The 27,865-nt window shown below is 42.4% G+C and overlaps 1 protein-coding gene across 7 annotated transcripts in view; it reads left to right on the forward strand.

Annotated features, from left to right (window-relative positions):
• Positions 1–27,865, forward strand: part of IQSEC1 (IQ motif and Sec7 domain ArfGEF 1) — a 287,396-nt gene that overhangs the window by 238,103 nt on the left and 21,428 nt on the right. For all 7 annotated transcript variants that reach the window (XM_059856069.1, XM_059856074.1, XM_059856070.1 and 4 more), the window contains 6 exons: positions 8,778–9,057; positions 9,610–10,874; positions 23,483–23,644; positions 24,924–25,046; positions 25,788–25,954; positions 27,499–27,638. In XM_059856069.1, coding sequence (XP_059712052.1) covers positions 8,778–9,057; positions 9,610–10,874; positions 23,483–23,644; positions 24,924–25,046; positions 25,788–25,954; positions 27,499–27,638 — 2,137 coding nt within the window. The remainder of the gene's footprint in view (positions 1–8,777; positions 9,058–9,609; positions 10,875–23,482; positions 23,645–24,923; positions 25,047–25,787; positions 25,955–27,498; positions 27,639–27,865) is intronic.

The raw sequence follows: 27,865 nt of genomic DNA on the forward strand, positions 1-27,865 counted from the left end.
ACTAGAATGTTCTAGGTATGACATTTCCAGGCCTGAAACATTGGCTCATTAAACAGGATTTTTTTAAGCATCTTCAAAGCAGTTCATGTTTCTATCATACATGGAACAGAAAAGGGGAAAGAAGGGTTTTATCCACCAAGACCTGACTGGGAAGAGGAAATTAGTGCTGGTCTCTGACAAAACCTGATTGCCAGCAAGCTGATTGCCCAGCAGCAGTGCTGTTCTCTCACCCTTCCTGGGACAGGCTTGACACAACAGCTGAAGAGGTGAAAGAGGAGGATGGCTGGCACAGGACACCAAGGATTCTTGCATTGTATCAATGCTGCTTCAGCTGCGTGTGCAGATCAGGGTATTTCAGCTGCAGACACTAAATCTTCCTTTTTAAACTTAGCAGTGTCTGAAGGGCGTGTCATATAGACAGTGGAATGTGTGCTAATATCTTGCTATCTTCAGTACATGTCATATATAGTGTGGGTTTGCTAAATTAAGAGGATTTCTGCTGCTGAATGGTGTATCTAAATAAATTGTAAAGAGTTGAGGTCAAATTCTACTACAGCTGCATTGAGAAACTCCACAAATTTTTCAAGCTTATCATGTTGTGTAAAAGCTTGCATAGCAGGGACAGGACAAAGTCTGCAGTGGGAGGCAGACCTTCACAGATTTTGTGAAGTGATCCATCCCACAGACACCACAGTTACATTAAAATTGTTAGCTTTAGTCCATGTAAGAAACAAAGCATCCTTTTGAAGCATACAGGACATTTTCGGATGTTAATGTGTTTTATGCTGACACATCAAAAAGAAGAACTGGCCATAAAAAAAACTTCAGAAATTCTAAAACTTGGGCTGGTTTGAGCCACAAGCCTCAAATTATCACCCCATAGTCATCTTTTCATAATACCCATTTTTTAAAGAGCTGTTACTGAATAAACCAATGCTGGGTGATGATTAACACAGATTGGCAGCGAGTGATGCTGGCTGACTTCACCTGAGATAGAAGTGAACATTTGTAAGCTGTACCCAGGTTCTGTTGATGCTGCTAGTCCCCTTGTTACTCTTGTTAAATAATGACAGTAAAATACAGCTTTGCCTTCAGCAGGGAGTTTCAGGAGGCATTGAGTGGTACTGGGGAGGGTTGGTTGGGTGGATCCTTCTGTACGTTCTTGTGTCTGATGGCCAGTATGCTGCCACTGTTTGACAGAGGTGATCTGAGAGCTGGTTAACCTTCCTTGTGCTCCTTGGAAACTGAAGGTAGTCTCAGTAAGCTTTTCCCAAAGGGATATTCTTAGTTCTTAACCCTGTTGTGTTATTGCCTAAAATGGGTGGGTCGTTTGGCTCTATTTCCATCTTGCTGCTGTCCATCTCCATGTCAGAAGAGACAGTGAATTCATTCCTGCAATCTGCTTCAGTGGGGAGAAAATAACCTCTCATCTTTCACTCTGCTCTCTGCTGTTACTGATGGCATCTAAGAGTGTGGGTCAAAATGCCCTTTTCCAAAAAGTGTTCTTGATAATGCCTTTTATGGGGTTACTTGGTGAGAATTACAGCTTGGCAGTGGCCAGGGCATGGGCACTGGGGTTGTTGTGTGCTTTGGGAATCAGGGCTTGGAGCAGGGAACAGCTGCAGGTTTACAGGACACGCAGGGGTACCTGCCTGTGGAGCTCTGCCCTCCCTCAATGGCTCTCAGACTGTTTGAGTCAGGCTGCTGTTATTGGCACTCTCACCACAGAATATTACAGAATAAGTGACTGCTTTGTAAGGGTTTGCTTCTGAGACACATGCAAATGGTGTCTGGATTTTTCTTGCAATGATATTTAACTTCAGTCAGATGAATTACCTGGGACATTACTTTGATGTGCATTCAAAGGTTTCATTTGTTTTGAACAGAAACAGCTGAATTGAGAGTGCATTGGAAGTGAAACACATTGGTCAATATTTCTCTCCCGGATCAAAGCTTTTGTCACTGCCTGTGAATGCTGTTGTCCATCATAATGGCTTTGAACTCTTGGCAGGGTGTATTTGAAAGTAGATTGGTTTGTTAATGTTATTGTGCTTATTGAATTCGGGGATTTATGTAAATTCTTAATATAATTGACTTCTGTTTACTAGACAGCACAAACCAGCCATGGCAGTAAGGACTAGGTTCTAGTTCAAACTCCACTAATAATAAACTTCTGCTCAAATGTTCTCACTCCAGTGGGGAATATGGTATTAGGGGGTGGAGAAAAATGCTAAACCATGGCTTGTGTGAAGTACATATGGCCAGTTCTGCATTTTGAGAAGTTAATGGAGAACGTTTGGTGGGATAATTGGAGATAATACAGTGCACACATCAGAGCTTTAATTAAATGCACCTCCTCGTTTATGGCAGAGAGCAGCACAGGTACTGAAGCACGAGGCAGCTTTGAAGCAGTGGGGTGTACCCTGTGCCAAAGGAGTAATCTGTGAGGTGAAGTTGTGTGGGGAGGCACAGCTCTGGAGAGCAGAGTTCTGCTTGCAATTGTCACTTAAAATTACACATTCAAACCAGGGCTTTGTTGCACTTGTAAAAGCAAAGTTATGTGCAAGACATTGACTTTAGGAGAGGTTTGTTCCTATGTGGAATGCCCACATTTGGCCTAAACATTTTTGAAATTTGAGTGGTTTGTTTCAGCCGTCATTTTGGAAGTGTCTGGCCACACCAGCTGCTGCAGCAGCTGCCATCCTGCTTCTCTCTGTTACCCACTTAGTTCCACGGGCGACTTCTGGTCTGCATTCTCTGGGCTAGGTAGAGAATTTGGATCTATTTCAAGTGGAAATCTATAATTAGGAGCTAAGATCACAGTTTGACTGGTTTTAACCTCCACATTTTAAAAGATGGTTGGTGTAAAACAGATGCGTAGCAATTCTTCCTCCCTGGGCATTTGGACCTTTTTATACAGATTATTTATTTTTAAGTGAGGCAGAAGTTTTACTGGAATTGATGTTTATGAAATGAGATTTTAGTGCAAAAAGCTTCACTCTGTGGTTTGCATTTAAATCCATCTCATAAATCCTAAGGCAGTGTCCCAAGAAGGTATCTGGATACTTCAGCTGTGGATATGTTGGTGTTTATGGGCAGAAAAGTTTCTGGGACAAAGGAAGAAGATAAATTTGCTGAATTGTTCTGTGAGTAGATGTGACTTCAAGGGAACCAGCTTTACATGCATTTTTCTTGAAGAGGGAAATAAATTACATGGACCCAGAGAAAAGGAGGCAAGTGAGAGAAGGAATTTCGTGAAGATCCACTCATGCAAATGCTTTGCTGTTGCAAAAAATAAAATAAAGTATCGATTCTTCATTCATCTCAGTTTGAAATCAGGCTGTGCTGACTACCTGCAGTTTTACTGCTGCTCTACCACAGCCCTGCTTTAAAACCTCCCTGCTTCCCGAAGAACAGAGCCCTTGCATGGTCGTGGCCAAGCTGAGTGGCTTTATCACCTTGTGCTGACTAGAATTTTAAACTAGGCATGTTTCTGTTGCTGTATTTGTAATACTCATGCTGCCTTTCCACAATGTAGAAGAAAAGAAATTTATTCTGTGCACCCATGTGTTCATGCTTCTAAGGATCTGAAATGCTGTGGAAAAATCTTTAAAGATGTAACAGCACAAACTTATTATATTGCCATACTTCTCTTTGTGTCCAAAACAATTTTTTAACAGGATTAATATAATGCTGATTGGTTCTCATGTGTGTACTATCCAGTTAGGGCCTGTTTTCAATTTCATGTCTTCATATTACACTGCTGAAAGTCCATTCTGAAAGAGTGATGAAAATAATTCTGATTTCAGAGAATGCTCATTGTAAAACAGCTTCTCAAGCATTTGCTCTGTTCTGCTGGGAGGATCTTCTTCTATTTTAGAATGCTGCATGCAGTTTGGGTTTGGCATTTGCATTATTTAGAAAAATGTTTCATTTCTTTGTTCCATACTAAATCTGCAGCAAACCAGTTTGAACATTTGGGTGATTTCTGTAAGCATATGTTCCCATTATCTTCATATTTCAGTTCTAAAAATGCACAGGGACACTTGACTGCTTGTAAACTGGGGGGTTTCTGGGGTGAGAAGCAGCACTGAATCATTGCTTGCATGTGATGGTATTGTTATATACTTCCTTTTTATATGCATGTAGTTTTAAAGATAAGGTTCTGGGCCTCAGGAGGAAAGGGACTTTCTGCTTTTCTGGTTATCAAATGTCTGTCTTTCATAGAATAAATTCTCTGGCAGATAAATTCTTGTGCCTCTGCATCCAAGCCAGCAGCTCCTCTGGTCATTTTGCCATTAGTCAGTGGAACAGATAAATCCATACTTGGGGAAAAGCTTGGGGTTTGCTCCTTACTGGAATTCAGGTCTTTTTTAAGGTTTCCATTTTAAGCTCAAATGTTGAAGTTCTCTTATTTTGTCTTTATTGTACTTTTTTTTTCCTTTGCTTTGCTAATAGTTTGGCAAGATTTGAAGGAAAAGGGAGGTGTGAATATAAAAATGAAAAATAAAGAACGACAGTAGATAGTCAAACATCCTGAATAATATGTTATTGTTTTAAGATATGGTAGTGGATTTAACGTACTGGTGCTAATTACAGCCTTTGTAATTAGAAGTAATAACTGAAAGTGTAAAATGAGAGCCAGGGAAGAAAAGACCTGCCAGGCCTGTGCTGCTAAAATGCCTAGAGAGAAAATGTTTTGCTTTGGTCATGGCTAACCACACAACTGGAGAGGGAGAGAGGAGACAGAGCTTCTTCTTATTCGGTAGGTTCTTGAAAGGAACTCATCCCTGAATTGTGGGAAATGCCTGTAAAATCAGGACCTTTTCCTAGCAACAGCAGCTCCTCTCCTTTTTGTCAGCCTGTATTTTTTTAACAGCATTATAAGCCGAGGTTTATGCAGGAAGAAATTTTCAGTTTCCGACAAAATGCTGATTCAATCAGTGCTGGCAACTGTTTCAAAAAGTTATTTAGTTGTATAAAGTTTTTCAATGGCCCTGTTTTAAATTTTTGTTCATGCAAAGTCATATTAGTAATACTAATTATTTTTAAATATTTCATTTTCATTCTTTAGCTGTTCCATTCTCTCCTTCTTTGTAAAATACTTGCTAGCAGCCTTTCACTTTTTCTGGCTTGGCAGATAATGAATGTCTATTTTCTGCTGAAACAGGAGTGTAATAAAACAGTTGGACTTATAGGTTAATTTCAGCTGTTTTGCATTCTCCTAATAATACACAATTAGAATATTCAACAGATTGCTGGGCTTACTAGTAAGATGCAGTTGCACATTGCAGGGAGATAAACCAAATTAATCCACTAGAACTTTTTTTTTAAACAATGAAATTATCAGTAATTGTATTGGACATGTCTGGTAGGTAGCAGATGCCTCAAACTGGACACCTTTATTAAGAAGCAATTCCTAATTCCAGTTGGGATTTTTAATTAACATTTCTTTAATATAATATATATGTATGTATATATAGTAAAAGCATAAATAATAGTAATTAACAGTATTACATTGTCCATTTTTGTAGTGTGCTTAATATACTTAATGTCTCACCCATCAGAGAGAGGCAGTGTGTGCAGGGTGTGGAGGTGAAGCAGGGCTGGAGAGGTGTCTCAGCTACTCCCTCAGCCGCAGGGAGACTTCTCCTGGTTCTCACTGCAAGCCTGGAGCAGAGTCCTTGACATTTTTGTGTGCTGGCAGTTTTAGTAAGTGCATAGATAAAAACCACCCCTGTAACCCTGCATTGCCTGGCTCATGTTCTGAGTCTGTGTTACAGAATTGTTGGGTTGGAGAAGCCCTCTCAGGCCACTGAGTCCAACCATTCCCCAGCACTGCCAAGGCCATCCCTGCCTCATGTCCCCAGGTGCCACATCCACGTGGATTTTAAACTGTCCCACCCAGGGAACAGAGCACCTGTCCAGAGCAGCCAGTTTCTCCAGGAGCAGGCTGGGAGGAACAGTGCCAAAGGCTTTGCTGGAGTCCCAGCAGGTGACATCCACAGCTTGTCCCTCACCCTAAAGCAGGTCACCTTGTCACAGGAGGAGAGCAGGTCCGTCAGGCAGGACCTGCCTTTCCCAGCCCCAAGCTGGCCAGACCTGATCTCCAGGTTGTCCTGTGTTGACACTCAGGGTGACCTGCTCTGTGACCTGCCCAGCACTGAGGTCAGGCTGGCACATCTGGAGTTCCCCAGACTGCCCTTCCCACCCTTCTTGCAGATGGGTGTTTCATGTTTGATAACATCCAGCGACCCAGGCCTGCTGGGAAGTGCTGGGAGTTGGTTCAGTGAGCTCTGCTGCCAGCTCTGTGCTGCTCCCTCAGTGGAGCAAGCCAACTTGCCATCCTTGCAGCTTCACACAAGTCATATTTGTTGACATACTTTTCTCCTCCAAACATATGTAAAGTAGAAGAAGGAGAAAGCAAGCTGCTTTTCTTTGCCAGTGAAGTTTCACTTTAATGAAGTAATTCATATGGAGCTTCAGCTGCTCCTGGGAGGCCGGGAAGAGCTGAATGGGGGCAAGCCTTAAAGCCTGTGCACGTGTGTTTGCTTGGAAGGGCTGTTGTTGTGCCTCTTGTGAAAGGTAATCACTTCCATGCTTCAAAGGTCAGGTGGCAGGGAATAGGCCCATGAGCAAAATGAGATCGAGCATTACAGTCAGTCAAGCATCACATTCATATCTGGAAAAAGTACAAAAGGCAAACTAAAAATCAAGAAGAAACCCTTAACTTTAGTCAGAACTCTGGGCAGATATCCTTCCAACTTCTTGTGATTAGGGCAGTGCCCTTTTTGTTGAGGAAAAGGTTAAGGGATCCATCGAAGATAGTGTTATTAAAATGTCAACAGGAGGTTATAATCAGCATGGAAGGTTATTAAATAGTTCACAATGCAAGGGTGAGGAAGGCAGAACACGTCAACAGAACCTAAGAAGATAATTCCAGCCTTCCTGTTAAAAACAAATTTGCCATGCTTGTATGGAAAGTACTTACAAATAAACTTGCAGCTAGGATGTGGTGTCCAAAATAGCACAGCTCACAGCTGGCAGAACAGAGGAAGGAATTTCAGTGTTTAAAGAGAGAAGTGAAGCAGCTCAGTATCGTACCATGTCTTTAATGGATGCTTCAGAGAGAATGACCTGTTTGTTTTTAGCGGGTGGTTACCCAGTTTCAATGTCACCAGCAGAACTCTGGATAGTTTATCATTTTTAAGTTGAAAGCCAGCTGTATCACAGAGGGAAAGGGATTAGTTTCCTGTCAGCTTCCTTTTTGGAAAAAGCAATGTGTACACTGCAAATATTTCCAGCTTGGGTTAAGTATGTTTGAAAATACCTTTTGGTTGGAGTCATATTTTGATGGGCAAAGAGAGAGGATTTGCTTTCAGTTTTACATGTTTATAGAAGCATTTTAAGAAATCTAAGGGGCTTTTTTTTTTCCTCCTTCCCTTTAAAAAGTACAGACTGTTCAAGCTGGGAGAGTTTGGCCGGGGTTAACCCTCAGTTCTTCAGTTGGTGGAGAACATTCTTTCAGAAACTGCTCTGTACTTTTTGAAGGGACAGCTGAAAGACAACAGGAGGGCTTTGGTTTTTAAGTATAGATGAATGAAGGAAAAAAATACAGGGCATGGTGGGAATGTGGAGTTTTACTTCTTTTCAGTTTGGATGTGCCGTTCCTAAAACAAAAGGTAGGAGAAGTGCTGCTTGTATTGGTGCATGTATGAAGTGTTTACTGAGTCTTTTCAGGAATTAAAAAAAAAAAAAATACAGTTTCATTTTACTGTCAATGCTCTGTGTACACAGGATGAGACAGTAAATAGTGCAGTGAAACATGAAAAGATGGAAGAGTGAAAGTGCATGTATTGCAATGTGAGCGTGCCCTCCTGCAAATACAACCCAAATACAAATTGCTGTTAGTCATCACTACTTCAGAATACATCTAGGGCTCAGTTTTAAAATGTTTCCTATTGTGTGCAACCCTTTTAATAGAAAAGGTGTTTTTCTTTTCCTTTATTCCTTAGCAATAACAGCATTTGTGTGAAAACAAAGTAGTCTCCTTGCTAGATAGATGCTCTTGAGCTTTCTTCACCTGAAACCATGTTGCTTTCATTAGCTAGAATCACTGTTCTTTGGGATGCTTTTACTCCAAAACCTGCCAAAAGTATCCCATGGGAGCAGTCTTTCACTAGCAGGGAAATAAATGAGATTTCTCTTGCAAGTACTTTTCCCCAACTTCAGTTTTTGGAAACATCATAGCTTTCAAATTAAATCCCCATCTCCATGAAAGTAATCCTTTTATGTTAAATTGTAATATAAGGGTAATATAAGAAAATGTTGCTTAATTGGTCAAAGCAAAGAAAGACATAAATAAGCATCTGTTATTTTGATTAGAGAAGCTTGGAAATAAGCAGTCTTATAAGAAATTAGAAGTTTTCATTCATTTTACAGAATAGTTCCTGAGGACTTACTCAGGAACTATGTTATTAGTAATTAGTGTATAAAGTTAAATAATGCTTGAAACCTCCATTCTCCTGTTTGACTCGTGCTCTAAAGATGTCACAGGCATGACAGATTGAGACTTGCAAAAACTGCAGCAAAAACTGCAGAAAAACTGAGGGGTTTGCCATGAAAGCCACGTTACTTGTAACACCTGCATGCCCACAGCAAAACTTGATAGATGCCTACACAAAATGAAACTGAAGCAGAACCGTGCTGTTTGCTGTGGAGAATTTTGGTGTGCTGGGCTCACCCGGGGCTTTTGCCGTCTCTCTTTTGTTGTGCAGCGTTGAGGGGGAGGCTCCCAGCAGCGAGACCGGCACGTCTCTGGATAGCCCGTCCGGCTACCCGCAGGGCCCCATAACGCACAGCTCCGCCCTGAGCCCCGAGCACTACGAGCACCCCTGCGGGCTCTACTCCGTCGCGCCTGGCCAGCAGCGAGCCCGCCGGCCCAAGCTGCAGCACTCCACCTCCATCCTGCGCAAACAGGCCGAGGAGGAGGCCATCAAACGGTCCAGATCGCTTTCCGAGAGCTATGAACTCTCTTCAGACCTACAGGATAAGCAGGTATTTGAGCTCTGGTACCTCGTTTGTGTCTGTGAATTGGGAGGAGTCTTTTCTAGCATCACTTCAGTTGGGACTTTTAATTCTGTTATTCTTTGTCTCATACACCTTTCCCACCTCCGAGAGAAAAGTGTAAAAGATATTAACAGTTTAATTAAGATAGAGTCGTTTTAGCAGTTAATACTGTTAGAAGTAAAAACAGTTCTTGGAACTGAGATTTTAGGCTCCAGGAGTGTACTAGAATGTAATCATGCAAAATATTTTCTAAAAAAATGAGTCATTTTGAAACCCAGGTGTTTTTGTTGTCACAGAAAGGAAGAACTTATTGCAACTGATACTCTCTTATATCTGTGAGGTGAATTAATATACTTTTGTATTTTATGGTGGAATTTGCAGATGACTATTCCATTCATCACTGCAGTTTTGAGTTTATACTTTCAAAACCAATACGTATAAAGTATATTAAAGAGGTTACGAGAGTTAAATGTTTTTGTGAGACTTCACCCTTGTCCCGAGCTGCACAAAGTGACGAGGGGTGCCTGTGTTCCCTGGCAGGTGGAGATGCTAGAACGGAAGTATGGGGGCCGTCTGATCACCAGACATGCTGCCCGCACCATCCAGACCGCCTTCCGCCAGTATCAGATGAACAAGAACTTCGAGCGCCTGCGCAGTTCTATGTCTGAGAACCGCATGTCAAGGCGCATCGTCCTGTCCAATATGAGAATGCAGTTTTCCTTTGAAGGACCTGAGAAAGTCCACAGCTCCTACTTCGAGGGGAAGCAAGTTTCTGTTACGAATGATGGGTCAAAGCTGGGCTCCCTGGTACCGTCGGAGTGCAATGAGCTCGGGGAGACGGCTACCATGAAGTCCCCGGCAGCGTCCACTGATTTCACTGATGCTATAACAGAACTGGAGGATGCTTTTTCCAGGCAGGTGAAATCCCTGGCGGAATCCATCGACGACGCGCTGAACTGCCGCAGCCTGCATTCGGATGAAATCCAGAGCGCGGAGCAGGCCAGGAGCCGGGAGATGGAGAGGGAGAGCTGTGTCCCGAGCAAACCAGTGATGCACAATGTGGATCACAGGAAGCTGGACGAGATGACGGCATCCTACAGCGACGTCACGTTGTACATCGACGAGGAGGAGCTGTCCCCACCCCTGCCGCTCTCCCAGTCCGTGGACAGGCCGTCCAGCACAGAGTCGGACTTGAGGCTCCGCTCCGTGAACTCTTCCCAAGAGTACTGGTCCATGACCCACAAAGATGATAAGATAGACACTGATACAAGCTGCAGGAGTACCCCATCACTGGAATGCCAGGAGCAGAGGATGAGGATGGATCACCTCCCCCTGCTCACTATCGAGCCACCCAGTGACAGTTCCGTGGACTTGAGCGATCGCTCGGAGAGGGGCTCATTAAAGAGACAGAATGCGTATGACCGAGGCATCACCAGCCAGCAAGGCAGCCCTAAACATATCCCTCACAGCATTCCTGCCAAGATCATCACCCGGGAGGAGCAGGAGGCCAGGCACAGGGCTAGGCCCATAGACAGTCACTTGGCCATCAATGGCACGACAAACAGGCAAAGCAAATCAGAGTCTGATTACTCTGATGGAGACAACGACAGCATCAACAGCACTTCCAACTCCAATGATACAATAAATTGCAGCTCAGAATCCTCTTCTAGGGACAGCCTAAGGGAGCAAACCTTGAGCAAACAAACCTACCACAAAGAGACTCGCAACAGCTGGGATTCCCCTGCCTTCAGTAACGATGTTATCAGGAAACGCCATTATAGGATTGGGCTGAATCTTTTTAACAAGTAAGTACAGCAGTTCCTGCCTTCCTCTCAGGGTCACTGAGAATGAACCAGGAATATTCTTCTTGTATCAAGTAAGGTAAGACTGGTGTCTGGTACTGACCTTTCAGTGAATAGACAAAGTGCTTGTGGTGACTGTTTATGTTCAAGTTTAAGTTGATGTCTTCATAGTCTAACAGCTTCAGGAGAAAAATATAAATAATTATAAGTATAGAAGTAGTAGTAAATTACCAGAAGATTAATCCAACTCCCTTCTTGGGGAAAAATATGGTGGCTTGATCCTGATCCATTTTTTGGTGTTATGTTATAAAAAAATCAGATTTCTTCCTGCCCTAATCATGTAGGTGGTGTAAAACTCATCAGACAGGAATTAGAAACAGCATGCAGCATATGATGAGTTTCCTGTTTAACACTGGCAGGGCCTGGAATTTGTTCAGTAGATTTCATTAAAACTGTGATGCTAAAAGCCAATGCACTGAATATTTTTTATACTAAATGGATGTTTATCATTTATCACAGAACTATCACAAAATTTGTATTTCTGTCTATGACTAATAGTTTTCCTATGTTTTCCCTGTGGCTTGAGTGATTTCAGGCCTCCTTTTCAGATAGCAATGCTTTGATGTGTTTGGATTGATAGGCTGGTGGTTCATCATGTATTTGTTAAAACATTGCAGTCAATTGAAGCGTTTTGGTGCCATCACATGAGCTGTGCATTACAGCCCCAAGTTTGGCTGTAAACACTTTGAGGTTTAGTTTTTAATCAGGGTGAAAATGCCTTTATGGGAGCTTCCAGCCAATTGGAATTATTCAAGTCATAGGATTGCTGCTTGTGAAGTTGAATGGGTAGGAAAATACATCAATTAGCTCTTTTTTAGAAGATTTGAAAATAACATCCTTGGCAGGGCAGGTGGGGAGGAAAGTCTTGGCTGACATTTAACACTTGGTGTTTGCTGGGGTTTTGAACAGCAATTAAACCTGGAGCAGTCAATGCTCAGTGAGCCTCAGGCTTGGTAAGAGTCTTTTGAGTCAGCTGCAGGAAGGTGTAGGGAAAAAGTGAATGGAAAAAGTGCTAAGACAGCATGCAGGGGTGAATGAGAGCATTGGAAGCTGTCAGGTGCTGTTAGTGACACATCAGTAGGAGGCTGAAAGTGAAAAATAAACATCAGGAACAGACAAGAATAGAGGCAGTTGTTTGAAACAGATCAAAGTGACCTTGCTGCACAGATTTGCACAAAGATAAACCTGCTTTCTGTTTTATTGTGAGGTGATGGGCAGCTCCTCAGCAGTGAGTGCTGCAGGACAGGACTCTGCAGAACTCCAGGCAGCACCTCTGAGTGGCAAATTTTGCTCTGTATGATTTCCTTTTCTCCACTGCATTTTATCTCCAGCATTGAAAGCAAAGTGAAGATTGTCATTACTGTCTGCTAAGTCAGTGTGGTTCTATTGATTCCTCAGACAGTTCCCAAACATCCCACATGTCTTGTGTTTTGATTGTGGCCCTTCAAGTCTGAGGATTGTGACATTTTCCTTAATATGCAGTGTCAGGTATTGAACTATCATAGAGTGTGATGGTACATAAGTCTATAAATTCTTTTCAAAAGGGAGCTGGAGAACTCTCAAAGCTTTATTCTTGTTCAGCCTCAGGAGTCTCTAGAGAGTGCATGAGGTGGGATTGCAAATTGCATCTTGAGGCACGTGGTCAGTGCAGTGGCCAGGTCAGTGCAGCAGAGTCACTTCACTGTCTTTTCACCACATTATCTTCACAACAGATTTGTGATCATGAAACGAGGGAGCAGTGACAGCGTTGGCAGCAGCTCCAGGGAGGATGTGTGCTCCACCCAGGAGGAAGCTCTGAAAGCAGTGGCTTTGAACTTAGCTAGTACAAGAAGGCAACTTTTTTCCCCAAATGTCTGCATCTACCAGAGGAAATTTTAGGCACATCTTTTACAAGGAGTTCAGGCTAATTTTGTAGTGTCTTTGAAATCTTCCTTGCAAATTAAGATCCCAAGCCTTAATTAACAAATGTCCTTTCTTTGTGGTACATGAAGCTTGGCTGAAATGCAAAGAATTAAGAACCTTAAATAAGTGCATGAATTATAGCAAATACTTCTGCTTTGTTCAGCAGAAGTGGTAAAAAGGATTAAGATTTTAAAAGCATGGAAAGTCACTATCATCTCAATTGAAATTTCAGTTTTTAGCTTTTCTGGCTTTCCTATTTTAATAACAATTTTCAGAAGCCAAAGGACAGTTTTCTTATCAGAGGCTCTTTGTTAGGATAGGCAGTTATGGGTAGGGTAAAAGTTGAGCACAGCTGGTGGTCCTGTTCACTTAATAACTGATAGATGCAGAACATCAGTAGCACAGAGCTCCCTGGAGAATGGACAACACAGGACATTGGGAAAAAATTATAGGTAATTGAAAATCACTTTTCTGGGAGTTCTATTGGAAGGTGTCCCTACCCATGGCAGAGGGTTTGGAAGAAATCTTCAGGATCCCTCCCAGCCCAAACCATTCTGTGACTCCATGATCATCACTTGATCATGGAATTGTTTTCAAAGTGCAACTTGGCCTTCAATGTGGAACCTGAGTGTTGATTAAAGAAGTGCACTTTCACTTTTCAAAGGCATTTTGTAGTGGCCCCTAAGCTAGAATGTAAAGTATCCCCCAAAATGGAATGATTTCTGCCAAAGAAATTGCAAGTGAGTAACAGCTTCAGTGCACTGCCGTGGCTCTGAATGGCAGCAGTGATTCCCCCTGGCAGTGGGCTGGCAGTGTGTTCCCATTCATTCCTCTCCAAAGGAAGGGCTGCAGGTGCATGCCCAGAGTGCAGCAGCTCCCAGGGAGCCTTGGGCAGGCCAGCTGTGTTGAATTAGGCTTTTTCTTCAGCAGAGCTGGAAAGAGATGTGGACTGGGAGAAATGCACTGGAAATCATTCCTCCCTCACAGGCAGAAGGAAAACACTACCTAGAAAGGTTTATTTTGCAGGCTGCAAATCCTGCCAATGCAAATCCAGCCTTCGAGACTGGTTTGCTTATAAACAAGGCTTCAAGAGGCCTTTTGACTGCTGCTTTAAAAACAAAAACAAGGAGAAAAAAAGAGCTGTGACTTCATTCTCCTGTTTGTTTTGACTGCAGGCTGGAAATACCAGGTTTACCAGTTATTGCACCCCATTCTGCTAGGATTTTCAGGTTCCATCCTGCTACTGATGCACTGATGGTTCTGAGAGATAAACTAGAAGTGTTTAACCTCAGCAGTGTGAGATGTGTCCTGCCCATGGGTCAGCAGTGCAGGGCTGGCATTCTGTGCACGGGGATTGCCACCAGGGGGGTGACAGCAGCTCTGGGTCCCTGCCAAGAGTTTGTGGCTGCCAGGTGTGTTTGTTGCTATCACTGCCTGGGGTTACTGTGTCCCCTGCCCGCGGTGACACACCCGGCAGGGCAGTGGTGGGGACAGGGACAGGGACAGGGCAGTGCCTGCTCAGCACTCCTGGGCACGGGGCACAAACACCTTCTGAGCTAACAAAGCAGTGTCAGCAAATCGGGGACAACAGCCGAGTGGTTTGAAAACTTGTTGCAGCTGTGCCTGGTGTTATAGAAGATGGGAGATAAGGGTTGGCATTGCTCAGACTCAGTTTTTAATCTGGCAGAGCCTGGAGTCATGTTTAGCGTCTCCTTTGGGATATCAGCTGTTGGCAGGCACTGTAAATGGTCCTCCCATCTGGCAGGGTTCCTGTGGCATTGTGTTCCTTGCCATGGGAGCCAGTCTTGCTGATGCTGATTGCTGACATTGCTGGTGAAGAGAGGCTGCAAAGTACAGGTCAGGGGCTGTTTCACTGCTCTGAGCTTGATGCCAGGGCATAGTTTAGGTTTTCATCCTAATCCTACTTGTGCTTCTTGGGGATACATGAACATGACACCACTTTACAGTGCTAGAACAGAGCCTGGGCCAGCAATAATTTTACAGTAAATTTTCCCAGATGCCTTTCAGCCTCCACCTCCCTTCTTTTGTGCTCTTTTCCTCTCTGGAAAGGGCAGTGACAGATGGAGAACTGTTCCCCATGTGTCCTAAGTGCATTACAATGCTCTGTGCTGAAGGGTTTGCTGTAGCTTCTTTTATAACGGGCCATTATCAAGGTTCCTGCTATTCCAAAGTTCTCCTGAAGGATTTATTGACAGAGATAAAAAGTCTTCAGTATCTGTTTGCAATATGCAATGATGTATCATCATTAGCCCTGAAAGCCCTACTGGCTTCCTTTATTGCACATTGGGGATGATTTTATTCCAATTTAAAACCCACTGTTGATATGAATTGGATACTAATTCCAGGAGCAGACTTTTTCCAACATTTCTAGATTCCCCGGAATATTAATTTGAGAAGTTTTTTTTTTTTTTATTTTACTAAGCAGATATGAAAGGAATTTGCTGAGTGCTGGTGGGATTATACCAAAGACAGTATTACAAATTACAATTTCTAGATAAATTCTTGTTGGAAATCTGAGTCACACAATAATAATATTGTGAGAAAGCACATTTTTCATTTTCCATGAAAGCAGCTTTAACTGTTCAACAGAGGTATGAGGTTTCCATCATTTTCCATCTCCAGATAGAGACTGAAGGTAATATGGATTCCTGAGTACTGTCACACTCAGAAAGTGCTGCAAGCTTGGTTTCTATTTGAAATCCTTAAAAGTTGCCAAATGTTGCTTACTTGGTTTTTAAAAAATAGTTTTGCAAGTAGTCATTAATTTAACTCCTGTAATAAGTGCACTAATCTGGTGTTCTCAATTTACACCCATCATACTCATAATGAATTTCAGTTAAGATGCTGAACATACTTCTGTATTGCTTAGAGTCAGTCTCATCCATTCTAATACCTGGTCTCTAAACATGTGCTTTTGGACTGTCCTCCTTTCAATTTGAATTTGGAAGCTGACTGGAGACATTTCTAATGATTTTAAACTTTGTAAATACAGATTGAGTAGGAGGGAGAATGTGTAAATCAAACTGAGTTCGTTCTCCTTACCTTTAGACCGATTTTTTTATTTTGCCAGCTGATCCCTAATATCTTCAATGATTTTTTGGAATGATTTGATAGAAAGAGGAAGGGGGAAGAAGAAGCTCGGCCAGGATTTCACAACAGAGCCATTTGCTGTCCTCGTGTGTGTGCTGAGAGGGACTCCACTGTTGTTACAACATCTGGACTGCAGATTATTCAGGCGCAGTCGGTTCCAACAAAAATTAAAATCAAAGCACTCCATGTAACTCGTCCTCTAACATGCCGAGGAGTTAGTAAGAGGAGAAGAATGTTCTTAGTATGACTCTCATTATTTCTAAAAACATTTAGCCCTAAGTGAGAACACCCAAAGAAAAAAAAGCTTTGTGTGTTTTGCTTTGTTCTGTGCATGTTTTATCTTTTCTCCCGGAGGAGCCATTTTTCCTCCTTTCTTTTCCAAAACAAGTGCTTGGATTAGCATAAATTATATCCCATCCAAACCAGCTGAAATGTAGAACCAATAGTAAATTGAAGTGCTGGGTTCAAATATGGGCACGGGAATTCCTTTTATTGCCATTAAAAGGCAATATAAACTTTCTTAAATGTTGGAAGCAAATGTGGCTTTGCTGGAAGCAGCAATAGTGAGTGTGAGTGGCCCTGAGTCCCTGCAAGCCATTACCTCATCCCTGCCTCCAGCTCCTGCTGCCTTTAAACATTCCAGGCACACTCCTGCCTCCCTGCTACGTGCCAGGAATGGGAGCTGAGCTCTGACAATGCCTGCGTGCCTCCTGTTGGAAAATGAGCCCATGAATGGAGGAATTTTGCTTGCTGAGCAGCTCCAGACAGCGGCTGATGGGGCTCCAGGTGCCTGAATTGGAATTCCTTCTGGCCAAACATCTCCAGTGGTCAGATTTTGAGGGTGACAAATGTGACCAGCTGCCTTTGCAGGAATGCAGGGGACAGTTGGAATAGGGACATGGGAAGGCTGTGTAGAAAAAAGAGTTGAGAAGAAGGGAGGGTCCCATCAACATTTTCTTGTCTAACAGTTCATATCTACCAACTGAATTGGGGTTTTGTAATTGGCAAATCAGGAGATGTTTAAACTGTCCTTGCACATAAGGTGTCCCTTTCAAAGGGAATGTGACTGTCAGAGTTTCCCATTTTTACTCTAAGAGTTGCAGAACTTGAAGCTGAAGTTCTTCTGTTTGGTGTAAGTGTGGTGAGGGTGTGGAAAGAGGATTTAGGGCAGGGACACGAGAAGACATAAAGACAGGGACTGTTCCTTAATTTAAAGGACACAGTCATCCTAAAGTGTTGTTCCTGACAACACTTGCATAAACATGAGAGCAATACTCAGCCCTGGCACACAGTTCTGAGAGAGGCAGCCAGTTTTCCATACTTCTTGTCCCGAACTGGAATGTGCTTTGCTCTGCTGGCAGCTACAAACTCCTGCCCCTGCTCTGTGAGAAATGCAGTAGGGTCAGAGGAGGTGAGAGCAACCTCACAGAGTGTTTTGGTCGGTTAATTTAACTAAAATATTTCCTTCTTATTGCCTTCTTTCTTGTGAGGAAGGAAGGAGTGGGGAGGACAAAAAAAGCAGGCTGCCCATAGCCAAGAGAGGGAATGATGAGGAGGTAGGAAACGCTGAGGCAGGATGACTCAGGGCTGTTTTCACTAGCAAGGACATGTCCAGCTACTGCACTGCGAGTGCTTGGGGTGTGCCTCTGTGCCTCTCCACTGTGCTGCCTGCTCTGTTCCTCAGGAGTGATGCCTCTTGCACAGGAAAATCCTTTTTCACTCCTTTCATAGAATGAGCCAGACTTTCTGCTTGGGGGCCTTTAGGTGCCTTTGATACACTTTTTGCCCTTTGATACACTTTTTACCCATTTATAATCAGCTCTGATTCAAGCAATACTTTTCAGACCAACCTAAACATCCAGTAGCAGTAATAATGTTCAATATATAATTTCCTGGCACCTTATTAGGAAATGATGCCATAAAGACACTGGTTGGCCAGGCAGAAAGTCATGGTAGAACCACGTAGGTCAGTTGCCCAATTTCATGAAAATATACATCTACAGAGTTTTGCTCTCTTTATTTTGCTCCCCCACCAAACAGAACCAGGCACTGAGATCACTTCCTGCTGAATTCTTTCCTTAGTGGCATGAGTGGAAATTAACTTTTCGTGAACAGAGGTTGCTCCAGGTAATTTGGTGTGATTGCAAGTGTACCTTGACCTTTCCATCTGTGGTGGAAGGTCTTCAATGAACTTCAGAGAATTAATATCCTAATGTGGGAGAAATCATCCCCTGTAGTGCATCTGCCCAAATCATGGGAATAACTATCTTCCTGTTTCCATGAGATGCAGAGGGGAGAAATGTGCTCTTTCCTGGCTTATTTTCCCCACCCTGGGATTTTTTCTTGTAATTACCAGAAGATGCAATTTACAGCCAGTTTTTCCTTCTCTTCATTGAACAGTTGTATAATTGAGAAAAGTACAGCTCAGGGTTCCCACTCAGTTCCTCTCATTTTCCTCCTCTCAATCCCCTTTTGCCTCACTGTGGAGTGGACTCTGACAAGTTGTTTTGGCACTAGTTTGGGCAGTATTTTAAGGATATTGGTTTTTTCCTTCTTAGCTAGAAGGTTTAAAATAGACCTAGGGATTCTCTTGGCTTCACTGCAGCAGCAGTGGGCTCTTCAGCAAAAGCAAAGCAAGAAGTACAACCATAGGAACAGAACTGAGCTGTGTGCCAGACTAAGGAGAATGTTCAACTAGCTTGTTATTGCCAGCCTGGTTATTTAAAAATATTTAACTTCTTAAATGATTCTAAGAAAAGTTTTAGGTTCTTGCATTAAAAAAGCCATCCCTGTTTTTTAGTGTTGAAGTAATGCTTATTTTTGTGACATCTGTAAATATTTTCAAAGTGAGATCGCTGGTATCAAAGGCAAGTTAGATTATTATTATTATTATTTCTTTTTTTACAGAGGGCTGGCATCATAGCTGCATTAAACACTCCACCTCTGACATGAGAAGATTTCTTTGGCAGCTGTATGTTTGTGAAGTGTTCCTGTTTGCAATGGGTTTCTAACAGCCTCTAAGAAATGTTTGTACTTCTGGTTTGCTCGTTTTCAAATTGTCTCAGTTTCCCTGTAGCAGAGACAAGGAACCAGCAAACATAGGTATGCCTTCAGAAACCCTGGAGTTACAGGAGTTTCACCAAGCTTCTCACTCTCAGTCAGGGTGGCTTTGCCCCCTTGCCTCAGTCAGCTGTTGGAGCAGTGTGCTTGTGGTTATTTACACTGTTCATAAATCCCTGCTTTAATTCAGATGATGCTTCTGGCATTGCTGGGTATTGGAAATGGCCAATGCTCATTTGTTAATTAATGCTCTCATTTTACAGCTCTCTTACTGTCTGAGCTGTAAAAGGAAATACAAAGATTTCGTGTGGTTTTGGGTGTTTGTAAGCTTTACATGTTCAGCTCATCAGGAATGGGCAAGGCTTTATCCACCTTTGTGCTGTGGTTTTGTGGCAGGTTTCTGTTTGAGGCAGTGCTTGTTACTCCTTCTCTCCTCTTGGCTGCTGTGGACACAGGCCCTTTATCCACACTGTGGCTTGGATACTGCAATGATAGTGTAGCTGTGGGGAGTGCTTGACTGGATTAAAAAAACAAACAAAAAACCCCCAAAAAATCAAGCCAAATCAAACCAAGCTGGCAAAAAAAAAAAAAAAAAAAAAAAAAAAAGCACCAAAATCAAAACATAAAACAACAACAACAACAAAAAAAGAAATAAAAAATAAACCCAAGACCAAAACACACAAAACACCTTTTTGGCTTTGTTCAGTTTGTCAGGAGTCCCAAGTCAGCAACAGGAATGTGAGAAGAGCCTGCTGGCAGTGCCACTGGAGTGCTCACCAGCTCAGCACTGGGGTTTACTGGGCTTGTCCTGCCCCAGGACTGGCTGCACCAGTAAACCCAGGAGATACCAGGGCATCCTGTGCTGATCCCTCTTCCCATCCAGAATCCAAGTAAAAGCTTTTCCTCCACCAAATTAATTTTTCAGAATTACTGCAGTGTTTTTGTAAAAGCAATATTTCTTGAAAATTTAAGGAGAGCAGTTTGGATATGTATAGGAAGTCAGTCAGGTTTTACCCTTCCCTTCTTCCAAGGAGGAGCTGTGTCTGCCTCCCTTCTCAAACTCTGGAAGGTCTTGAGCACTTCTGGATCTGGCCAGTACTCTCTAAGAAATGAGTTTATTAAAATATACTGGCTTGATCTGTTATTTTGAAGTTTGTATTAATCCTTCCATCATTTTATTTCCCTTAGAAGTCACTTTAAACTAGCCTAAATATCTTGATATTAATCAGTTTCTGGAAAGATCCTTAGTCCTTTAATCAACCTCTGAGAATCTTATGACAAAATTTTGCACATCTTCTGGTGTTGATTTTTTTCTTCTTCTTTCAGTAGATCCTTGTGATTTTTTTTTTTTTTTGATTGGTTGTTTCATTTTAGGTTGTTTTGTTGAGATTTTTTGAGACAGAAGACCTTTTTAAACTTATTTTGGAAGCAACCTTGTAAATATCAAAAGTTCTCTAAATAACTACATCATCAGCTATGCAAGGTGCTAATGTTAGAGGGTTTATTTTGATATTAGTTAATGTATTCAAAACTGAAAATAACTGCTCTGCTTCTGCTGCTTCCTCCATTGCTATTTATAGATTTCCTATCTTGTCTGTTATTGGTCTGTGTAATTAACAAGCCATCAGTGGGAATTTTCCTAATCACAAAAGACTCTTAGTTGTAAGTACAAAACTGTCTGTGCCCAACTGTGAGCAGACAGAAAGGAGGATAACTTATCCAGGTGTCCTGACCCTTGTGTCAGGATTGAAGAGGACAGGACACCTGGATAAGTTATCCTCCTTCTGCATCCAGTCAGACACTTGAAAAAGTCAGGCTCTGCTGAAAAGGAAGGTTTTTAGAACAGCTGGGTCTGCCAGCAGAGAATCCCTGGCTGCTTGTGTTTTTCAAACCTGCCCTCCCCACAGCCTGGCAGATCCCTGGTGTGAAAAAACACCTTGGGAAGGAGCAAATGAGTTTCTGGTGGTTTGCTGGAGATCAGCACCACAAGCTTCACATCCTCCTGGTGCATTTAGGGAGCTACTCCTTCAGACTTGGTGGTATTTGAAATTTCTGGTGTTGGAGGTGACTTAAATTTCCATTATCCTATTTAGTTCTGCAGTTTCTCTGACTTTGAAAAGAGACAAAATGCTGCTTATGTTAAAAGCAGAAAGGGAAGGCCCCCTTGAGTACATTTTTCTCTGAACCTATTGTTAACTTCACTTTTGAAGTAAAATTTCCTTGGAAATACAGCACTTCAGAACACTCTGGAAGAGTCATCATTTTCTGGTAAGTACTTTTCCTGGTGAATAAGATAATGTCCCTCCTGGTGGGAGGTGGGAAGGAGCTTAAAACAGCAATAAACCCTGAGCCTGCCTTACTTACCAGTGATTGATCAAACAGGGAAGGAGCAGGCTTCATTCTTACAGCTTGGGGGTTCAGGTGTTATTTTCATATTATTGCTGCCAGGTTACAGCTTTTGTAACAAACTGGACTATTTTAAATAATCCTAGACTGCTTTCAAATAATCCCAGACTGCAAAACTCCCTGATATTTCACTCCAGTATGAGGGGAATATTGATGGGAAAAGAGCTCTTGGCTTCCAGGGTTTTGTAAATGGATTTTTAACTCTGTTTTGGACACTCATCTAGCCTGGTTTGAAGGGTGTTTGAATCAAGTGGCTTCATATTACCAAACCAGGGCAAAGCTTCTTAGGTGAAAAAGCAGATCCTGACTTATGTAAAATTATACAACCAGAGAGGGGCTGATGAAAAAGAAATTATTTTATCTTGTGATGATTTTAAATGTTCAGGCTTATGCAGGTGTTAGGAATTCAAACTGGTTTTTAGTACAGTAAGTAATGATCCAGCATTTTATATATGTCAGGGAAAGGTGATCTTTGGATTAGGCTGTGGATTTTGAGTGCTGTTTTCTACTTTGACAGTTACTGGAGAGGAGCTCTCCTGGGTTTGTATCTCTCTGAATTACTGGACAAATGCAGCTCACTAACAAGGGGGATGGAGAAAACTCTTCCTGTTTTTGTTGGGTGCTGTGAATTTAAAGTTAGAAAGATTAAGTATTCTGAAATACAGTTTAAAAGCATATGAACATAGCAATTACATTACTTACAGAAAAGGGACTTTTTAGGATGAAGGAGATTAGGTTTAGAAGATGACCGTGTGTGTAATCTTATTTCAGATGAAAAGAGCCACAAAGCTGATGCAAGAAATTGAGATTTGAGAACTCCCTTTTGATTAAATTATATATATTTCTCTGATCTGTCTAATTCTTAATAGGGTATTAAGTATATAATAATGGAATGTAAAAGAGTAGGAGAACTGAATGATGCTGTATTTAGCAATGTTATTTGCAATTAAAACCCTGGGGAAGGGTTATGGATGTGTGATCAACCTTGTGTAAAAATAGCACGGTCACCTTGTCCTCTCTGATTGATTTTGCTTGCCTTAAAGGAAATATCTCTTAGGTCATCCAGCAAGCTGCAAACCACCCACTCTTACAGGTGGGCATTATAGCATAATTCCATACAAAATAAAGCTGATGATGGAATTACTGGTTCTGTAAAGATTCTCCTTGAATATTTTTAAAAGCAATGATGATTTTCTGCTGTGTTGCACTGCTGGATGATGCAGTGCACAGTGTGTGCTCTAAGGGGGATTTTGCAGCACTTGAGAATAAAGCAGCATTTGGCTTTATAAGCAATATCTTTTATTGCCAGGTCTGTCCCATCCCTCCTCCTCAGCACACACTTCTTAATAAGTTAAAATGAGTGCCTTTGGCTTGCTTTGTTTTGGGATGTGAAAGTGGTTACAGCTAAATCTGGAGCTGTGTAAAGAGATGTAAAACACTGCAGAAACTGGGAAGGTGCTTGTCTGAGGGAGGGAAATCTGGGCAGTGGGTGTGTTAAAGGAAGGAACTAAAAGTCTTTGATGAGACTTACACCATTTTTAATTGGGGATTTTTTGCTTGACTGGCTGTAGTTTTCCCCCTTATTTTTTGTTCTCTTGGCTTGCAAGTGACACCACTTCAGATGTTTTTATTTAAGAAGTTTAACTTTTGCCAGCAGGCAGGGGGAGGTCGGGGGAGCTCCTTGTTTCTTGTTTTTCAGCAGCAGCTTTTCAGTTCAGTTTCTGGAAGGTGCCTCTCTCCCAGCAACAGGAGCTTTTAGTAGCTGGTGTTGGGCTTTGTTTCACTGGCAAGGGAGGCTGTTTGCATCCAGAGCTTCTCCCTGGAAGGGTTTTGGAGCAGGGAATGTGTGAAAACAGGCGAAGATGTATCTCAGAGCTGTCAGCTCTTAGCAGTGAGCAATGCATTCAGCTGGATGCATTCCTGCAGCTGCACTAGCCCATCCTGCTGGGACACTGGTTAAAAGTGGCTGAATATATTGACCATCATTGACAGAACTGTTGTGGCATTTTAATCAAATGTGATCAGGAGGAATGGAAGGAAAGTCATACTTTTGCCCTGTCATTTCTCCTCAGAAAACCCGAGAAAGGAGTCCAGTACCTGATCGAGCGGGGCTTTGTGCCCGACACTCCGGTTGGGGTTGCGCACTTCCTGCTGCAGAGGAAGGGGCTCAGCAGGCAGATGATCGGAGAGTTCCTGGGCAATCGGCAGAAGCAGTTCAACAGGGATGTGTTGGAGTGAGTATTGTGTGGGGAAGGGGTGAGCCCTGCCCTCCCTGCTACACCTGCTGTCTGCACGGTCACAGAAATGCTCTTCCATTCCCCTCCCCGTCCTGTTGTGGGCCAGCGTGTTCCTGGGGGTCCTTAATTGTGCTAATTGCTTCATTTGGAGTCTGCACACGTGCTTTACACCTTGGAATGGGAAAGCACCATTTACACCAGGAATAGGAAAAGAGCTTTTGACACTCTAACAGAACTTGCAATAATGGGAAGCCTGTGAGCATTACTGCAGAACTGATAATAAAGTTTAGGTGAGGATTGGAAAGGGTGTGAGAAATGCCAGGCTCATTGTTTCGTTGTGCTTTTTGCATAAAAGGAAAAATAGTAAAAGCAAGGGGAATAAATTACTTGCTGTTAATCTACATTAGCTACAATGTTACTGGAAGAAAAATACGAGTTACTGCAATTTGTCATTGTATATCTATACATTTAAGAAAAAGCTTTTAAAAGTGGATGGTGCTTTCTGTGGTTTCTGCATTACAGTGCTGCATTACTTGCAGTGATTCATGTCTGGTCATTTCAAAACTAAAAGCTAAGCTTAAAGGAAATTTATAAGCCTCTGATTTTAAAGCAGTCTTTAAACAAAGTACTAGAATCACTAGATATCATTCACGTTGCTGATTATATTAAAATGGTACCCGTTTATTTTTTGTCAGCACTGTATTTTCAGAGCAAGAAAATAATTATTTCTCTATAAATGTTAACTGAAAGTCATGGCAAATGATGGGGAGATGAGAATTACAGTAATAATAAGAGAGTATCCAAACAAGGTTATTTTTTCTCTCTGCAATTAAGAATGTTCCTAGACACAGAGCCATTTGGTACAGATTATTGTGCCTGCTGCAGGCTGTCTGAGATATTATATTTTGAGCAATATAAACTATTTATTATTGTTGGAGGCATTGTGATAGTTGATGGGCCTGGAAGCACAGAAGTAATAATTATTTGTGGCAGTGGTACATCATTTACAATGATCAGACATTTGTCCTTCCAGTGGCTCTTCAGTTAAAAAACACAAGGGTCTGCTCACATGTGCACATTCTGATTGAGCTGTTATTTTCAACCTCCTTTCACAGCTTACCTGCAATTATTGCAATTGCTGCTGAAAGTTTAAAAAACAATTCCATGAATCTCCGTCAGATGGAAAATTGAGAAGTTTTTTCCGTTTCAAAATCTTCCCTTTGGTACTGTGTTGTTAGAAATGAAGAGACAGGATGTGAATCTGTTTTTGTCCTAGCTGTGTGGTGGATGAGATGGACTTCTCCACAATGGAGCTGGATGAAGCACTCAGGAAATTTCAGGCCCACATCCGTGTCCAAGGAGAAGCCCAGAAGGTGGAGCGGCTCATTGAAGCTTTTAGGTAGGATGTGAAGTAAATCCCTCAGTCACCATAACCTGCTGCTTTACACTCAGACTGCAGAACTGGGGAACTTGGGCTTATCCAAGTTACTTTCCTAAGTATTTTCAGTGTCATCATGTTGTACAAACACTTTCAAATATGTTTTGTTTTGGGCGGGGACGCTGCTAAGTATGGAATAGGAAGTTTCATTTGCTGGTGTTGTTCACATGTGGCATTTGTATTAATAGAACTTTCTCAGAAGTTCTTTCTGGCCTCAGTTGAAAAGGTACTCAAGGACTTTTGAACATCTCTAATAATATGTTTGGATTTAGTAGTTTATATGAGTGGAAGTAAAAGCCCATGCACTTTCTAGGGTATGTATACTCCTGACTTTTCATTAAATACTTCAACAACAGTGGGAGAAAGAGGAGTCACTTATCAGTCCTGACAGAGGTGTATCCAGGGCAGGATAAGGTGGAAATAACCACACGGCAGTAAGCCAAAATCAATGCTGTGTTCTTACCTGCTGTCAGGGTATTAATCACTGAAAAAAATGGGATACAGAAGTTATGGTAGTAAGTGGAGTTACAGTTAAGGACAAACAAACTCCTTGCACATTCAAGGAAAACATGTGGATGGAAAGCTAAAGCTGTGTGTGGACAGGGAGCAGTAGGTTGCTGAGGCTCTGGAATGCAGCAGGTGGGTTCTTTGGTGCATTTGAGCAGTGCCTCCCAGCCCTGACAGCCTCCCTGGTGTTCCCAGCCAGCGTTACTGCATCTGCAACCCGGGCGTGGTGCGGCAGTTCCGCAACCCCGACACCATCTTCATCCTGGCCTTCGCCATCATCCTGCTCAACACCGACATGTACAGCCCCAACGTCAAACCCGAGCGCAAGATGAAGCTGGAGGACTTCATCAAGAACCTCAGGGGTAAGAGACCCTCAGGGCAAAGCTCCTCAAAGCTTTTCCCTGTCACTGGCCTTGCAGGGACACTCTGTGTCTTCTGGGAACAACTTCACACTGCTGTCCCCTGGCTGCCGTTTGGACAGACTTCAGTCATTTCTGTAACGGCAAAACCAGAATTAATTGTGTCATATCCTGTCATTTTTATCTTGTCTTTCTTGAGTGGATGGATGTATTGTCAGGACCTTTCATTTAAGGACCAGTAAAACCAAAATACCTTTGGTGTTCTGGAATTTCAGATCTTGAAAATGAAAGTCCTGGTTGGTGATTTTATTCCCTGAGATTTATATAAGGCAGCAATGAACAACCTGTGCTTAGCAGATGTTCCAGCTTAGCAAAGTTTAAGTTAGTGCTGAGATTTCATTGTAAAATCTACAAATACTCCAAAGGCCTGATATGCATCTCTTAGCATAATGTTGCAGTTACATTTGTGGAGTTAGCCACAGCACACTCTCTCTGAACTGCAGTATGCACACCAGCACTTCTTGATACTGCAGCCATTTCTGTAACAGGCTACCTTGCTGCAGTAAATCACTGCATCACAAAGGGTGGGCTGTGGAAGGCTTGGCCATGTGGCACAGAACAGAGGTGGCTCTGCTTGCTTCTATCTGCAAACAAATTGTATTTTATCACTGTGTTTTTTATGGGAGCAGTTGTTGCACTGGAGTGACAAAATATTGTATCTTTGCTTCTGAAGGGGAGATAAGAGTTTATTGCTTTAAACATGTTTAAAAAAGAGACATGCAGCCCTCTGTCCCCAGAAAATCCAACTTAAAGTCACTTAGTGAAATTGGACTCCTTCCATTGCTATTAAAAATTCAGGATCAAGCATTCATGCCATTGATGTGGCATTTGTTAGAATGCCATGCCAATGATAATCACACAGTGCTAAACAATAATATTGGATCTGGGCTATTTTGTTGATTTGTTTGTCCAGACTAAACTAGTTCTTTTTGAAAAGTTATATGACATATTGGTTAAATAATTTTAATGCATTCATAAGGTTCTCACATAGGAAATTATTTCATGAACCTTGAGTAAGAGACAGAGGCAAAATGAAATGGTTCTTCTGCTTCCTCCCAGGGGTTTATTCCTAGGAGAATGTCATATGGAGGTTTTAGTGTCTAAAAAGGAATTTAACTCATTGTAGCTTTAATACCAAACAGAGGTGTGAAAGGAAAACAATCCTTTAGGAAATCAGCCTTTTTATGTCTTAGTTCTAGATGGGAGTTTTAAAACAAAACATCCCCAGACCTAGGTGATCTCCATCAATGTCTTGGTGTATGGGCAGTGAGCTTCTGGACCAGAACCAGTGTTTAAATCATGTTCACACCACTTCTTCTGCATGGCTGAGGCAGCACAAGGACACACAGGAGGAGCTGGCTGGCAGCTGGGAGAAAGCAGCATGAACACCCAGGCAGGCAGCACTGGGAGGGCAGGAAAGCAGAGAGTGCCAGGATTTCATGCTCTGTGTGGGTGAGATCCCTGCTAACAGCAGCTTGGCCCTGCAGGGGTGGATGATGGGGAGGACATCCCGCGGGAGATGCTGATCGGGATCTACGAGCGCATCCGCAAGCGCGAGCTGAAGACCAACGAGGACCACGTGTCCCAGGTGCAGAAGGTGGAGAAGCTCATCGTGGGCAAGAAACCGGTGAGTGCCTGTGACATTGTTCACAGGGGTCTCAGGATCAGGGAAGAGATGAGAAAGTTGACTCTATGTTCAGAAGGCTCGGTTTATTATTTTATTATATATATTATATTAAAAATTATACTGAAAGAATCGAAGAAGGGATTTCAGCAGAAGGCTAAGCTAAGAATAGAAAAGGAATGAACAACAAAGGCTTGTCTCTGACCGAGACGGTCTGGACAGCTGGACTG

Source organism: Haemorhous mexicanus, chromosome 11 (genome assembly GCF_027477595.1).
Source record: "Haemorhous mexicanus isolate bHaeMex1 chromosome 11, bHaeMex1.pri, whole genome shotgun sequence".
NCBI classification, from domain to species: domain Eukaryota; kingdom Metazoa; phylum Chordata; class Aves; order Passeriformes; family Fringillidae; genus Haemorhous; species Haemorhous mexicanus.